Source organism: Conger conger, chromosome 1, assembly GCF_963514075.1.
Source record: "Conger conger chromosome 1, fConCon1.1, whole genome shotgun sequence".
NCBI classification, from domain to species: Eukaryota; Metazoa; Chordata; class Actinopteri; order Anguilliformes; family Congridae; genus Conger; species Conger conger.
In genome coordinates, this window is record NC_083760.1 from 82,649,095 (window position 1) to 82,664,757 (window position 15,663).

At 46.8% G+C, this 15,663-nt stretch overlaps 1 protein-coding gene across 1 annotated transcript in view; it reads left to right on the top strand.

The window, feature by feature from the left end:
• Positions 1 to 1,732: 1,732 nt before the first annotated feature.
• Positions 1,733 to 15,663, top strand: part of LOC133136597 (IgGFc-binding protein-like) — a 29,656-nt gene continuing 15,725 nt past the window's right edge. Inside the window, exons 1-11 of the mRNA XM_061254269.1 lie at positions 1,733 to 1,775; positions 2,007 to 2,057; positions 5,659 to 6,894; positions 8,986 to 9,239; positions 9,564 to 9,833; positions 10,071 to 10,380; positions 10,650 to 11,248; positions 11,482 to 12,049; positions 12,478 to 12,743; positions 13,545 to 13,883; positions 14,349 to 14,922. Coding sequence (XP_061110253.1) covers positions 1,733 to 1,775; positions 2,007 to 2,057; positions 5,659 to 6,894; positions 8,986 to 9,239; positions 9,564 to 9,833; positions 10,071 to 10,380; positions 10,650 to 11,248; positions 11,482 to 12,049; positions 12,478 to 12,743; positions 13,545 to 13,883; positions 14,349 to 14,922 — 4,510 coding nt within the window. The remainder of the gene's footprint in view (positions 1,776 to 2,006; positions 2,058 to 5,658; positions 6,895 to 8,985; positions 9,240 to 9,563; positions 9,834 to 10,070; positions 10,381 to 10,649; positions 11,249 to 11,481; positions 12,050 to 12,477; positions 12,744 to 13,544; positions 13,884 to 14,348; positions 14,923 to 15,663) is intronic.

Below are 15,663 nucleotides of genomic sequence, written 5' to 3' on the forward strand. Positions count from 1 at the left end.
TGGGTACATGCTGTGGTGGTAGCCTACTCCGCAATCATTGTTTTTTTTATCTCATTTTCCGTCAAATACGGAATTGTAACGTACTGGAAACGTAACAAGTATTTGTATTTTGGATCCAAGCTAGAATCCTATTATTTATTATTTATTTAATATTTGTATTATTCCCCCAGAAGGTAACATGGCGTTAACATTATCTTCAGTATATGATTCATGATGTAGGCCTGTTATGTAGGCCTGACTTGACATGTGCAAATGTTTAACATTCGTAAATAGTTTTGTATGCAGTGCTGAAGGCCTAGCAGGTAAACATGTATGCATAACATGGGAGAGATAATTGTTGTTGTGGTTTGAGTATCTCAGAAACTGCTGATCTCCAGGGATTTTTACACTCACTAGTCTCGAGAGTTTGCAAAGAATGGTGCATAAAACAAACAAAAAAAATACAGTCAGCACCAGTTCTGCAGACAGAAACGCCTTGTTAATGAGCGACGTCCGAGGAGAACGAATACAGAAAACCAATGAGTCTAAAAAGTAGGTCTAATAAATACCTAATAAATTGCTCACTGACTGTATTTTACCATGTCTAATGGGGGCTGATCTGTGTCTGGTTTAAAAAACAACTTTTGGACAGGCTACAGCAGTAGAAGTAGTAGGCACAGAAACACTCTACCCCACCCTAGGACAAAGACCCCACCACCCTTAGGACACAGAGACCCCCCTTACCCCTAGGGCACACACTCTCCGTTCTTAATCTCCCCCCCAACATGGGAATTGAAAGAATACTGCCCATATCTAAAAAATATACCCGTCATCCGCCAGTTGGTTGTCAATGCATGGGTTTTGGAAGTGCTGCATGTGTCTTCACTGCTTAACTCATAATTTCCTCATGCTACTTGGACCCTGTTAATTACCACTTTTGGCTATATTTAATATTATTATTGAAATCCAATGCATTGTCTATTGCAACTATGCAATACATGGGGAATATACACTCAGTGAGCACTTATTTATTAGACTTCTTTTTTAGACTTAGGCATTGGTCTTCTGCTGCTGTAGCCTGTAGGACTGACGCGTTGTGTGTTCAGAGATACTCTTCTGCATACCACTGTAATGTGTGGTTATTTGCTTTACTGTCACCGTCCTGTCAGCTTCGACCAGTCTGGCCATTCTCCTCTTACCTCTCTCATTAATAACATGTTTTTGCCCACAGAACTGTACTGTATATACCTATTTGAAGTAAGTGAGCCAGGAAGTACTTATAACCAGAGCAACATAATATTAGACATGTAAAGACCTTTATCGAGTATCTGTAGTTGTATAATGCTTTGCCCCTAGAGCAGAAATGCAGTTGTTTATTGGTCTGAACTCAAAGGGAAGCTTCTTAATTCCACTTTGAATAGAGGTGTATTTGACATTGCTCATGTGTTGCTCATATTTGGCGAGTGTTGCTTGTGTGTTTGCTTGATCTCAAGCTCGATCTCAAGTTCAAATAGAAAATGTGTTTCTGCCTTGGTGCCATTCACCTGTGCGTGTGGTGTGTGTTTGTGTGTGTGTTTGTGTGTGGTGTGTTTGTGTGCCGTGTGTGTGTTTGTACATGGGTGTGCGTGTGTTGTGATTGAGATTAGGAATGTGTCAAAAGGTAATTTGTTCACAGGGCTTACAATCATCATTTGGAGGTGGTGTTTGCGTGTTTTGACTGGATGCCAGGGCAAGATTAGAAGTGTATTTAAGGATGGCACCCAAGGTGCCCTGTCATATCAGTGGGCCCTCTTCAAGTGAGTATGGATTCACTTCAGCTGCTGCTGTTTGTCTGATTGCGTGCATCTCTGCCATTGATTTGCAGGAATTGCTACACCTTTACGCAAGAATAATGTTGAACAAATTTTTGTCAGATCATGTGTGACTTAATGTTACTGGACTAGGGTTATAAGTGTTCTTAAATGGTCTGTCTCTTGGTAATAATTGATGATGGACAGGGACATTAACACGTTGTTCATGTGTTTCAGCCATGGGGACCAGATTGTTACTGCCCTGTTTTCTGGTTCTGCTGTCATGTGGTAAGTGAAATATACATGTTTTAAATGGCAGCAGTCTACTGGGTAATCCTGTAAATTCTTATTCCTAGATACTAGTGCTAGTAAACTTGCATAAGGCCCACTTTACCCTATAAGCTCTTTGCTGGACTTGACTATTTCATTGACAAATGAGCCTATTTCATTATTGAAATGGGTTGGTACTCTAACAGTCCGTGAGCATTGGGGGAAATTTAGATTGCGATAAAACAAATAATTTCATTAAAGGCAGCAGGGAAAACGCATGATGGAAGCATTCATAATAATTTCTTTCAAAACTTTTCTAGAAAGAAGGTAATATTTTCTCCTGTCTTCTAAGTTTGTGTTGTCATGGTTACCGAAAACTGTTTCAGATTTTTTCTATGGTCATTTTCTATTCTTGGCCAATATTGAACTCGCTCATAAGTGTAGTTTCATTCATTTGGAAATATTATGCCCTGAAAACATGCCAAGGAAATTTATGAACACGTTTGGCCACAAGTGAATTATTGGCGATCAGAGGAGAGTGAAAGTCTCATTAAATTTTAATACACACCATTAAAATCACTGAATATCAGCAAATTGAGAGTGGCTTGCAATCTGCTATAATCAACAAAAAACAGAACATTGTTGAACATTTTGAGCAAATAACATTGTACCAGACAATGATTCAGGTGAAATTATATCTTACATACAGTATCTGTTCACTTATTTTTTAGATAGAATAACTTAAGTATCTTTTTTTGAAATCCTGGTTCTGGTGCAATTGGCTTAAGTGTAGTCCAGGCATGGGAGGGTTTCAGTTGGCTGGGATGATCCACTCTCATTGCACACCAGTGACCCTCTCTGCCCGATCAGGCGGCAGTCAGCGTTGTCAATCCAGTAAATCAGTTAAGCTGCATATGAAGTGTTCTCTTCCCACTAAAGCCTGATTCACGGTCTCCCTGTGGAGGGGCCATGCAGGAGTCTCCTTCATGGGTCTTTTCAGTCTGGTGCAGGCAGCAGCGCGGGCTACAGAGTAAATTAAATAGATTTGTTTGATAATGCGGATGAATATTGACCACGCCGGAATGTTACAATTTATTTGCAAGAAGCCGCCGCATTAGCGCTGTAGACCCATGCCAGGACGGGCATCTCCGAAACGCGGCCAGCCCCTCTCGTTAAACGCAGTTTGGCAAAAAAGAAAACCCGGCCAGCTTCACATACCTGGGAGCGGAGCACACGCGTGTCTGTGCCCTCCCCGATCGATAGCAGCCACTGCCACACAGGGCAGGATCAATACAGCACATTCCACATTCATTAGGATAAAAAATGGGGAAATGATAAAACAAAAGAAAAAATGGTTAAATGTCTGAAATCACAAACTATTTGTTTGCATTTATTTTGACGAAACGCATTTTTATCTGAATTTCTATGTTATTAATGATTATTTATTATAAATTCTGTTATTAATGAATATGCTATTAAACATTAGTCTCACAAAGTTGTCTGTGCGGAGGTACAGCCACAGGGCAGCAAGGGATCCCACATCCATTTCCACGGATGCGTTCGGAAAAGATTTTGTCACTGCCATCTCACGTGAACATTGATTTCATCGTATATTTTATCCTTTTCATATGGTTTTTTTTGCATCTTAAACTTAAAGGGCATTGATTTGCTGGGGCATAAAAAATGAATTGTAGACTTCTCTCCTGCAACTAAACTAGACGAGAATGAGATGCAGTTAAGAACTCTGCAATACAAAAAACTTGAATATTGAATTCGGTTACGCAAACTACAGTTCGCCACCATGTCAATTTGTCGATCCCTCTCGCCTCCTCGTCCTTTGAACTGGAGCTCTTTAAATAACACGTGGACGGCTGACTGAGAGTACTCCAGCGGTATTTAAACTGAGATTTGGGACCGCGTAATCATTGACTGCTATTGATATTAAACTGCTGTTGTGCCAGAACCATTATCCTTTATCCGTAGTACAGCACAGAAATAATTGAAAATCTCTTTGTGCGACTAATGTAGTGGTACAATCAAACATATTGATTAAAATCCCATTGCAAATCCCACCGTCCGATTGAATTTGAGGCAAGGGGCTTATTTCAGGAGTGCTGATGAATAAATTATTTCTTTATGCTTGTACAGAACTCTGTGTATTGTCTACAGTGGATAGTACAGAATTTATTTTAAAGGAATTATTTGACTTCTCAGTTTCAATCTACAATATTTGTGTGTCTTGACTCACCTCTGTTCTGTCTGTCTTAACTATAATTATTAATTTTTGACAAATGTAATAATGACAAGTTCTGACATTGCATGCAAAACATTTGTCACAAAGTGTTTATTCCACTTGATCTCTATCAGAGATGTACATGTGGTTGAACATGGATTACACTAAGCACTTATGGCACATAGACTTTGAGATTTATTGCTCTTAAAGCTGCTGGCGGCACTACTTTGCAAGTTACTGTAGGACTTTTTGGATTTTTCCATATTAGTGAGAACAGATAGAGTCCATAATTGACGCCTAGCACACAGGCATTTTCTTAAAAATAAAGAAATAAAGAAATAAAAAAGTTCAAAATGAGATTCTTTGCTGTGATTGGCATGGACTAGTAGGGGGCAATGCGGTACATGTAATGGCTTGTTATGTTTGTGATCTGTGTAGGCGGTAGGGGCAGTGGCGCGACCTGTAGCGTAGTGGTCAAGGTAAATGACTGGGACACCCAAGGTCGGTTCTAATTCCGGTGTAGCCACAATAAGATCCGCACAGCCGTTGGACCCTTGAGCAAGGCCCATAACCCTGCATTGCTCCAGGGGAGGATTGTCTCCTGCTTAGTCTAATCAACTATACGTCACTCTGGATAAGAGCGATAAGTGCCAAATGCCAATAATGTAATGTAATGTAATGGGCTGGGTCATGCTTGTTAATGCAGTTTAAATAGTGTGCAATCATTGCTGTTGTTTGGCACCCCACACACAGTGCGTGCTTTTGCTAATTAACAACATGACTCTGAGGCGAGCGACCCTAGTGCTGTAATGCCACACAGACAGTCAATGCTTTCACCTGCCAATGTGATCGCAACACATTCAATAAAATGCTGTATTTAGGCAAGACGTGACGGACGTGTCTCCATTACTTTGAGCAGGGTCAACAGCTTTTAGATTTTTATTTTTCTGCAAATTAATGAAAGGAATGGAAAAAGATAAAGGAAATTGAAAGAGACATTTGATCGTCTTCCTGTACATACTGAACAATTTCTGCTCTACTTTGCCTCATCAGAAAAAAATATTAACAGGGTTTGCTGCTCAGTCACCCTTTCCTGTATTAGTAAAGATTAATAATAATAATCATAATAATAATACAGGGACAATTCAGTACTATGTGCTCACCATCATATCTATGCCATAAAACAAAAATTGGTGTTGCTTGTCAGTACCTAGGGATTCATGATCGTGAGGTAGGAGCCTGATACCACTGCACTACTGCTACTTTTTATAAACCAGATTTAAAATGGATTTTGTTCTACCTTGTGCTTTCCCCCATTTACAACATATCTGCTTCTGATTGGGGCTGAGGGGGCATTCATTCAACCTCTCTCTGGGTGTCCTGCAGCACTCTGCCATGCTGGGTCTGCCGGGAAAGAGTTTGCCACCGCCTTCATGCAGAACTACCTGCCACACTATGGGAAAGCCCGCCTCCAGATCCAGATCTCTGCCCTGCACGCCGACACTAAGGTGAAGGTGAGCGTGCCTTCGCTGCATTTCGTCCAGGAGAAGACGCTCGGCGCTGGGGAAGGCACCATCATCCAGCTGCCTGCTAACATGGAGATGGACGGCACCCAGAGGTCACCTAAAACGGTCCGGATCGAGGCCAACCAGGAAGTGACGGTGGTCTCCCTAAACTTCAAGCGGTACACCGCTGACACTACGGTGGTCTACCCCGTATCAGAGTGGGGGACCGAATACTATATCTTCACTCCCAGCTCCTCCTCCCTGGGGACCTTCAAAGAATTCTCCATCACCAACCACAAGCAGCGCAACACGGTCCAGATCTTCCCCCGGGCGCCAGTGCGGTTCCAGGGAAAGCACTATGCCCCCGGCAATAAGATCAGCATAGAGCTGCAGCCTTATGAGAGCATGCAGATCCAGGGCATGCATGACCTAACGGGCAGCCGGGTGCTCTCCACTCTCCCGGTAGCAGTGTCCAGTGGCCACACCTGCACCCAGAGGTTCTCCAATTGCAACCATGTGTATGAGCAGCTGATGCCCGTCCAGAACTGGGGCAAGAATTTTCTGGTGGCACCCCTGCACTTCCAAACCCGCTATGACAGTGTCTATGTTCAGGCTTCTCAGACCACACGGGTAGTGCTCAAATCAGGCGGCAGGGATAAGGTCCTGTGCCTGAACAAGGGTCAGGCCCAGGAGATCCAGATTACAAAGGACAATGGTGTCCTCATCACCGCCGACCATGGCATCCAAGTCCTTTACCTATTCAACGGGGTCCATGTAAACCATGCACTGTTGTATGACCCGTTTCTCATGACCGTGTTGCCCACTGACCGCTTCTGCTCCTCATACACTCTGGACGGGCAAGCTGACTTTGACAACAAGGCCATCTTCCTGGTTCGCAACGATGACATGGCTGGGCTCAGGTTTGACAATGCCCCCCTGCCCAGGAATGTGGCATTCCAGCGTATAGATGGGACAGAGTTCTCCTGGGCTGAGGTACCCTTCAAGGCTGGAGTGGGCCGTCACAGTGCCGCCCACCCCACTGCATCCTTTGGGGTCTACAGCATTGGTGTGAGTCAGAGGAATGGGTATGGAGCCCCAGCAAAATGTGGCCAATCAGGTAGGTCCATCATGCAACCCCAACACCATTCTTCAGCTCTCGCCTTAAATGTTCCCTTTAGAGGAGGCTTTTCCAAACCTTTTTCTGATGCAACCCCAAAAGAGTGTTCACAAGTATGCCCCCACACCCCACCCACACACTCAGCTCATGCCTAAGCGATATAGCACAACCTCTCATGGCTTACTGCTTTATTACAGTTCAGTTGTTGTAATGTTCAATACGTACTATACATGTAGTACATCCACATATTTTAAAGATATTTTTTTCCCTCCAGTTTGGAAACTCCTGTTTACAGTGAGAGGGGAATCATATCCCTACTCATTATTCTCTTCTAGTGCATTTACAGTCAGGTCCATAAATATTGGGACATCGACACAATTATCTTGTTGGCTCTATACACCACCACAATGGATTTGAAATGAAACTAACAAGATATGCTTTTACTGCAGACGTTCAGCTTTAATTTGAGGGTATTTACATCTAAATCAGGTGAACGGTTTAGGAATTACAACAGTTTCTATATGTGCCTCCCACTTTTTAAGGGGCCAAAAGTAATGGGACAATTGGCTGCTCAGCTGTTCCATGGCCAGGTGTGTGTTATTCCCTCATTATCTCATTTACAAGGAGCAGATAAAAGGTCTAGAGTTCATTTCAAGTGTGCTATTTGCATTTGGAATCTGTTGCTGTCAACTCTCAATGTGAGATCCAAAGAGCTGTCACTATCAGTGAAGAAAGCCATCATTAGGCTGAAAAATCAAAACAAACCCATCAGAGAGATAGCAAAAACATTAGGTGTGGCCAAATCAACTGTTTGGAACATTCTTGTAATGAAAGAACGCACCGGTGAGCTCAGCAACACCAAAAGACCCGGAAGACCACGGAAAACAACTGTGGTGGATGACAGAAGAATTCTTTCCCTGGTGAAGAAAAACCCCTTCACAACAGTTTGCCAGATCAAGAACACTCTCCAGGAGGTAGGTGTATGTGTGTCAAAGTCAACAATCAAGAGAAGACTTCAGCAGAGTGAATACAGAGGGTTCATCACAACATGTAAACCATTGGTGAGCCTCAAAAACAGGAAGACCAGATTAGAGTTTGCCAAACAACATCTAAAAAAGTCTTTACAGTTCTGGAACAACATCCTATGGACAGATGAGACAAAGATCAACTTGTACCAGAATGATGGGAAGAGAAGAGTATGGAGAAGGAAAGGAACTGCTCATGATCCAAAACATACCACCTCATCAGTGAAGCATGGTGGTGGTAGTGTCATGGCGTGGGCATGTATGATTTCCAATGGAACTGGTTCCCTTGTATTTATAGATGATGTGACTGCTGACAAAAGCAGCAGGATGAATTCTGAAGTGGGCAATATTATCTGCTCATATTCAGCCAAATGCTTCAGAACTCATTGGACGGCGCTTCACAGTGCAGATGGACAATGACCCAAAGCATACTGCGAAAGCAACCAAAGAGTTTTTTAAGGCAAAGAAGTGGAATGTTATGCAATAGCCAAGTCAATCACCTGACCTGAATCCGATTGAACATGCATTTCACTTGCTGAAGACAAAACTGAAGGGAAAATAACCCCAAGAACAAGCAGGAAGACACCCAGCGTCTGGTGATGTCTATGCATTCCAGACTTCAGGCTGTAATTGACTGCAAAGGATTTGCAAAGTATAAAAAAGTGAAAGTTTGATTTATGATTGTTAGTTTGTCCCATTACTTTTGGTCCCTTAAAAAGTGGGAGGCACATATAGAAACTGTTGTAATTTCTACACCGTTCACCTGATTTGGATGTAAATACCCTCTTAAAGCTGAAAGTCTGCAGTTAAAGCACATCTTGTTCGTTTCTTTTCAAATCCATTGTGGTGGTGTATAGAGCCAAAAAGATGAGAATTGTGTCGATGTCCCAATATTTATGGACCTGACTGTATATGTCATTTATTGAACCAAGTTGTTCAATTAGGAACCCAGGTTTCATTTATTTCTCTAACTCCCTGTCCCTTTCACCCTCTCACTCTCTTGCTCATCTCACTCACTCACTCTCTCTTCCTCTTGTTGGCCCTCTTTCTTCCTCTTTCTCTCCAGGTGCATCGGGCACCTGCTGGGCGATGGGCGACCCCCACTACCGCACATTCGATGGCCGCAAATTCAACTTCATGGGCACCTGCACCTACATCATTGCCAAGAACTGTCAGGCCAATGATGGCCTGCCCCCTTTCCAGGTTGAGACCAAGAACGAGAACCGTGGAAACAGCCGGGTCTCATACGTGGGCCTGGTCACAGTTAAGGTCTACGGAATCACCATCACGGTGGCCCGCTCCGAGAATGGACTTGTTAGGGTAAATATTTCTCATTGCAGCAATGACCGGTTCATTCAAGAGGCTGGGGGGCATGAAGGACTATCACTGTTTCTGGATTTCAGGACAACCAAGAGCTACAGCCCTTAAAAAGTTCAGGAATAATAGCTGAGCACTGATGTTCTTGTGTCTGTATACAAGATGAGTTACTATGGTCTAATCTGAGCCTGAATTGGTGTGTGCATTGTATTATTGAATCGAGCCCAGATAATAGGTCGGAGCTCTCCCACCTGTTTAAGATACTGGTTTTACATATTCAGTTTCTATACGATCATAATGGTTGCTCTGGTTTACAATGTCCTCCAGGTTGACTACAGCCTCTACAGACTCCCGGTGGTACTGGAGCACGATAAGTTGAAGCTGTTCCAGAGGGGCCGGTCTGTGGTGATCGAAACAGATTTTGGCTTGACGGTGCAATATGACTGGGAGTCTTATGTGGTGGTCACCCTTTCTGGTACCTTTGCCGGCAAGGTGTGTGGCCTGTGCGGCAACTTCAATGGCAACTCCAAAGATGACTTTGCCACGCCCGGCGGCTCCCAGGCGCCCAATGCGGTCGACTTTGGCCGCAGCTGGAAGGTTTGTACCTTTATGTGTACCTTTTCATATTTCTAATTGGCGCATACGAACTCCTTAGCCTATGTGTTTGTCATGCTATTAGCTAACCAGTTGGACAGTAACAAAGTTGAGTCGCCCTGTTGGCATTAGCTTCCCCTCTCTGGCCGTAGCTTTTCTCCAGCTCATCGGTAGCCTTGTGTAGTGTTCTGTAGTTCACGGTGGAGTGGAGCGTTGAGGAACATGGCCTGAATGTTACAGGTTCCAGGCCTGGACAGTGACGCGCTCTGCCGAGACGAATGCTCGGGACAGTGCGAGAAGTGCGAACACAGCCTGCTGAAGCGCTGGGAGGGCAAGGCCTTCTGTGGCCTCATCACGCTCCTTGTGGACGGGCCCTTCCGTCTGTGCCACGCCTCCATCGACCCGCACATCTACTTTGACAACTGCGTGTACGACATGTGCATGGGCGACGGGCTGAAGCACTTCCTGTGCCAGGCTCTGGAGGGCTACACCAGTGCCTGCCAGGCGGCTGGCATCAAAGTGTTCGACTGGAGGAAGCTTGCTCATTGCCGTGAGTAGCTACGTTTGTCGAAATGTTTATTTGTGGGACCTCTATATCATCCTTCTGTGTTGTAGCTTAGCCTTTCCTGTTGCGGTTCGCTCTGTTACGGTGCTTGTAGTGCGTATTTTTGCTTACTGTTGATTGCCTTAATTGCTTTGGCGATGGCTTCGGACGAAAGTAGAATGAATAAGTGACATGCCGCAGTAAATTCCAAACCAACAACGGAGGTTCAAAACTTTTGTTTTGATTGGTTCCTGTTGGTTAACCCCCCCTCCCAGCTGCCAAGTGTCCGGCACACAGCCACTATGAGCTGTGTGGGCCCGCCTGCCCGGCCACCTGTGCGGACCCCAACGCCCCCTCCAATTGCCGGGCCGGCTGTGTGGAGAGCTGCACCTGCGATGCCGGCTATGTCCTGAGCGGGGGCAAATGCATACCCTCGCGGAGCTGCGGCTGCCCTTACGAGGGCCGGCATGTCCCGCCCGGAGAGTCCTTCTGGGGCGACAAGGCCTGCCGAAAACGGTGCTACTGCAATCCCGTCAAAAACCAGGTGCACTGCAAGGACACCGGCTGCAAGGCCGGGCAGCAGTGCCAGGTGGTGAAGGGCATTAGGGACTGCCACCCCGTCTCCCACAGCACCTGTTCCGCCACCGGAGACCCCCACTACCTCACCTTCGACGGGCGTCGCTACGACTTCCAGGGCACCTGCGTGTACCAGCTGGTGGGCGTCTGCTCCAAAGACCCTGACCTTGTGCCCTTCAAGGTGCTGGTGCAGAACGACTTCCGGGGCAGCAGGGTGGTATCGTACACCAAGCTGGTGGAGGTCAAAGTGTACGGCCTGAGCGTCGTCATCAGCAGAGGGAACAGAGGGAAGGTCCTGGTGAGTCCTTTTTCTTTGGGGTTTGGGAGCAAGCAAATTCTTTCACATCGTACAAAAATACTGCATCATATCATGCTGCTAACATTAACCTTCTTAAGCCGACAAAATTAAAATATAATTATCCGGTTAAAAAGCAATGACTTATTCTCTTCAGTTTGTGTTCATTCATAAGCCAACCGTCCATGGGCTAATGATGTGTGGAATTTTTCTGATCATTTTTCCCCCCCTTGCAGGTAAATGGAGAGCTCACCCACTTGCCCGTGTACCTGGAAGATGGCAAGGTGTACATCTACAAGAGCGGCTGGTACGCAGTGGTCAAGACCAACTTTGGGCTGAAGGTGTCATTTGACTGGAACAGCGCCGTCCACGTCACCCTCCCCAGCACCTACAGGGACGCCGTGTGCGGCCTGTGCGGTAACTACAACGGCAGAAAACAGGACGACCTGACGGAGAAGGGTGGCAAGGTCACGACCAGCGCCACCGATTTCGGCAGGAGCTGGCGCGTGGCGGGGATCCCGGGCTGCGTCCACGGCTGCAAGGGTGCCTGCCCCGACTGCGACATCACACAGAAGCGGCAGTACGAGACCAACGCTTTCTGCGGCCTCCTGCGTGAACCCAAGGGGCCCTTCCGCGACTGCCACGCCAAGGTGGACCCTGCCGGGGCCTTTGAGGACTGCGTCTACGACGTCTGCCTCTACAAGGGCCGGAAGGACGTGCTGTGCAAGGCCATCACCGACTACACCACGGCCTGCCAGGAGAGCGGGGCCAAGGTCTACCCCTGGCGCTCTGAAAAGTTCTGCCGTGAGTGTTCTGGCCATAGGGGCGCATCCCCTTTATTGTCAATGGTTGCCATTTATACAGCACCTTTATCCAAAGGGCCGTACAATTGATGCCTCTCATTCACCCATTCATACACATGCTCACACTCACTCACCAACAGCGACTGGCTGGGATGCTAGGCACCAACCAGCTCATCAGGAGCATTCAGGGGTTAGGTCTCTTGCTCAAGGACACATCGAACTGGCAACCCTCCGACTGTCCAATGACTGCTCTAAGCCAGTCATCTGATGTCAGTATTTTAGATTCATGTGTGACCCAATAATGACTAACACTTGCTTGTTAGCCAGATTAGACAAATCAAACCTCGGCGACCTTGGTGAAAATGGACTCTCCATTTCATATAAAATGTCATTTTTCATTTTGAAAATGCAATTCCTCCCATCCCTCAGCTACCAAATGCCAATCGAACAGCCACTATGAGGTGTGCAGCACCGGCTGCCCAACCACCTGTCAGAGCCTATCCCCACCCCTGGGCTGTGATTCACTGTGCCAGGAGGGCTGTACCTGTGATGAGGGCTTCATCCTGAGCGGAGACCGTTGCGTGCCCTTCTCCCAGTGCGGCTGTGCCTACGGCGACCGCTACTACCGCATCGGCGATGTCTTCTACCCCAACGGGAAGTGCAACGAGGAGTGCACCTGTATGAAGGACGGAGAGGTAGGACTCGGAGGGGGATGGGGGGGTGTGCACTGTCCGCTAAAGAAGCTATAGAAGACAAAGGCAAACATTATTCCATTGCATTAGCAAATCTTGAAATGAGTCAAAACTGTCTGACCTCAAAATGTTATTCTTGTTTAGCAAAAAGCTAAAATAAATAGTCTAAAGGCTGCCCAGCCCTGTTCCTGGAGATCTGTTGTCCTGTTGCTTTTCATTTCAACCCTCAGTGCAACTCAATGAGTTATCTAGCTGTTGAATAAGGTGTGTTTGTTAGGGTTGGAGTGAAAGCCTTTAGAACAGTAGATCTCCAGAAACAGGGTTTGGCGGCCCTAGGTTAGAGTATACAAAACATACTCCTTTGTGAGAATAAGTCCTCAGAAGGAAGGTCCTTGAAAGAAAGTGTGTGTGGCTTCACTGAAGGTCTTTGGAAAGTCCTTGGATTTTTACATTCAAAACACTGTTGAATCCTGATCAAATTTACTTTGATAATTCAGCAGTTTTCATTACCGGCAACTCAAAATGCTTCAGAAACTAATACAGAATATAGTGACTATTATGAGTAAAGTTTGTACAAAATAAAATAAGATCGAGAAAGTTTAGAGAGACTCTGCCTTTTGACTAGCCATTTCACTGCTACATAAAACACCATCTTGTCAGCCTCAATTGTACACCTGTTACGGCACTTAGCCTTATGTCGCCAGGTGATGCTATGGCTGCTACTATCAACAGCCTGGTGCCGTCTCTGCCCGTAAATGTTTTTGAGTGCGCTGGACGATAACGCCTTCATGTAAACGCCGGCAGGTGGTGTGCAAGGAGTTCTCCTGCGGGCCCAACGAGAAGTGTGAGGTGGCGAACGGGGTGCGGAAGTGCCAGCCCGTGGGCTCAGGAGTTTGCGTGGCATCCGGCGACCCCCACTACACCTCCTTCGACGGGCGTCACTTCGACTTCCAGGGAACCTGCACCTACACGCTGGCCAAGGGCTGCGGCCTGGAGGGAACACACCTGGTGGCCTTCTCCGTGCAGGTGCAGAACGAGAGGTGGACGCCGGCCTGGTGGAAGAGGGTGTCCGTCACTGAGCTGGTGGCCGTTGAGGTCTACGGCTACACGCTGATCATGCGGGAGAACACTCCGGGCGTTCTGGTGAGGGAGAGAGCAGCCCTTGGACTGCCTTGCGCAGGGTCTTGGCTTCTGAGTTATTTCCATGTTTTCATATTATTTTTAAATAAATGGATTTAAGCTGATCTAATTGTGTGACTAGATTACATTTTGATGGGCTGAAGGGCCTCTTCTTTTCATTACATACTCTAGTTTTAGGTTATTTTACATGCCTTGGATGAACTTGAAAGCCCATCTCCCAAAACACATAATTTGCTTGATGTTGTTTTTTGCATTGTACTTGTGCTGTATTTCATTATAATTCATTAAGTCTTAAGTTCCAAGTGCAATTTGGCAGCTGCCCCTGTCAGAAACAAGAATCCAGGTAGAAAAATTGACCAGCTCAGCTGCAGTGACATTTGATAATACAGACCGACAGCTGTGAATGAATTCAGGAGAAATCAAATTGTACTGTACTTAACAGTTACAATCCCCTCCCACCCAAACCAGGTCAATGGTGTGTTGAACAATCTACCGCTGAATCTGAATGACGGGAAGGTGGTAGTCTACCAGGAGGGCAAACACTACACCCTGAAGACCAGATTTGGCCTCGTCGTGACGTACGACCTCGTGTACCATGTCACCGTCACCGTCCCGGGCAACTACCGCGGGAAGACCTGTGGCCTGTGCGGCAACTTCAACGGAAACAAGAATGACGAGTACCGCCTACCCAATGGAAGGCTCAGCATGGACGTCAACGCCTTCGGGGCTGCGTGGAAGGTGGCCATCCCAGGGGTGGTCTGCGACGACGGCTGCTCTGGCAACAAGTGCCCCACGTGCAACCCCAAGCAGAAGGCCATCTTCCAGAAGCCCAGCTACTGCGGCATCCTCAGCGATCCCAAGGGGCCCTTCGCCGCCTGCCACGCCAAGCTGGACCCCGAACCCTACTACGCCGACTGCATCTTCGACATCTGCACGTCCAACGGCGACCGCAAGGTGCTGTGCGACAGTGCCGCGTCCTACGCGCTCTACTGCCACATCGCCGGCGTCGACGTCAAGAGCTGGAGGAGCCCGTCCTTCTGCCGTAAGCGTGACCGCGCCTGAGCCCAGCATTCTGAGCTGTCTGTCTGAATGCTGTCTCACCTGCATATTCCTTTAATGGTTCATCATATGCATTAATGTAGTCTCGTAACTGAAACCTATAATGTAAGCTCAAGCAAAGAAATTCAAAAAACAATGAATGAAGTTGGGCGGCACGGATGGTAGAGTGAGTAGCACTGCCTCCTCACAGCAAGGAGGTCCTGGGTTTGAATCCCGGTTGGCCGGGACCTGTCTGTGTGGAGTTGCGTATTCTCCCCGTGTTTGCTTGGGTTCCCTCCACGTACTCCAGTTTCCTCCCACAGTCAAAGGACATGCAGGTAATGGTGTGTGTGCCCTGCGATGGACTGGCAACCTGTCCAGGGTGTATTCCTGCCTTTCGCCCAATGTATGCTGGGATAGGCTCCAGCCCCCCTGCAACCCTGTTCAGGATAAGCGGGTTAAGATGATGATGATGATGATGATGATGGATGGATGAATTTTAGGTTGATTCGTTCTCTCTGGAGAAGGATTTCCCTGTAACGCTAGAAAGCGTGATTCACGTTCAGCCTGTGGACTCTCTGAGTGTCTCCACGTTCAGCCTGTGGACTCTCTGAGTGTCTCCACGTTCAGCCTGTGGACTCTCTGAGTGTCTCCACGTTCAGCCTGTGGACTCTCTGAGTGTCTCCACGTTCAGCCTGTGGACTCTCTGAGTGTCTCCACGTTCAGCCTGTGGACTCTCTGAGTG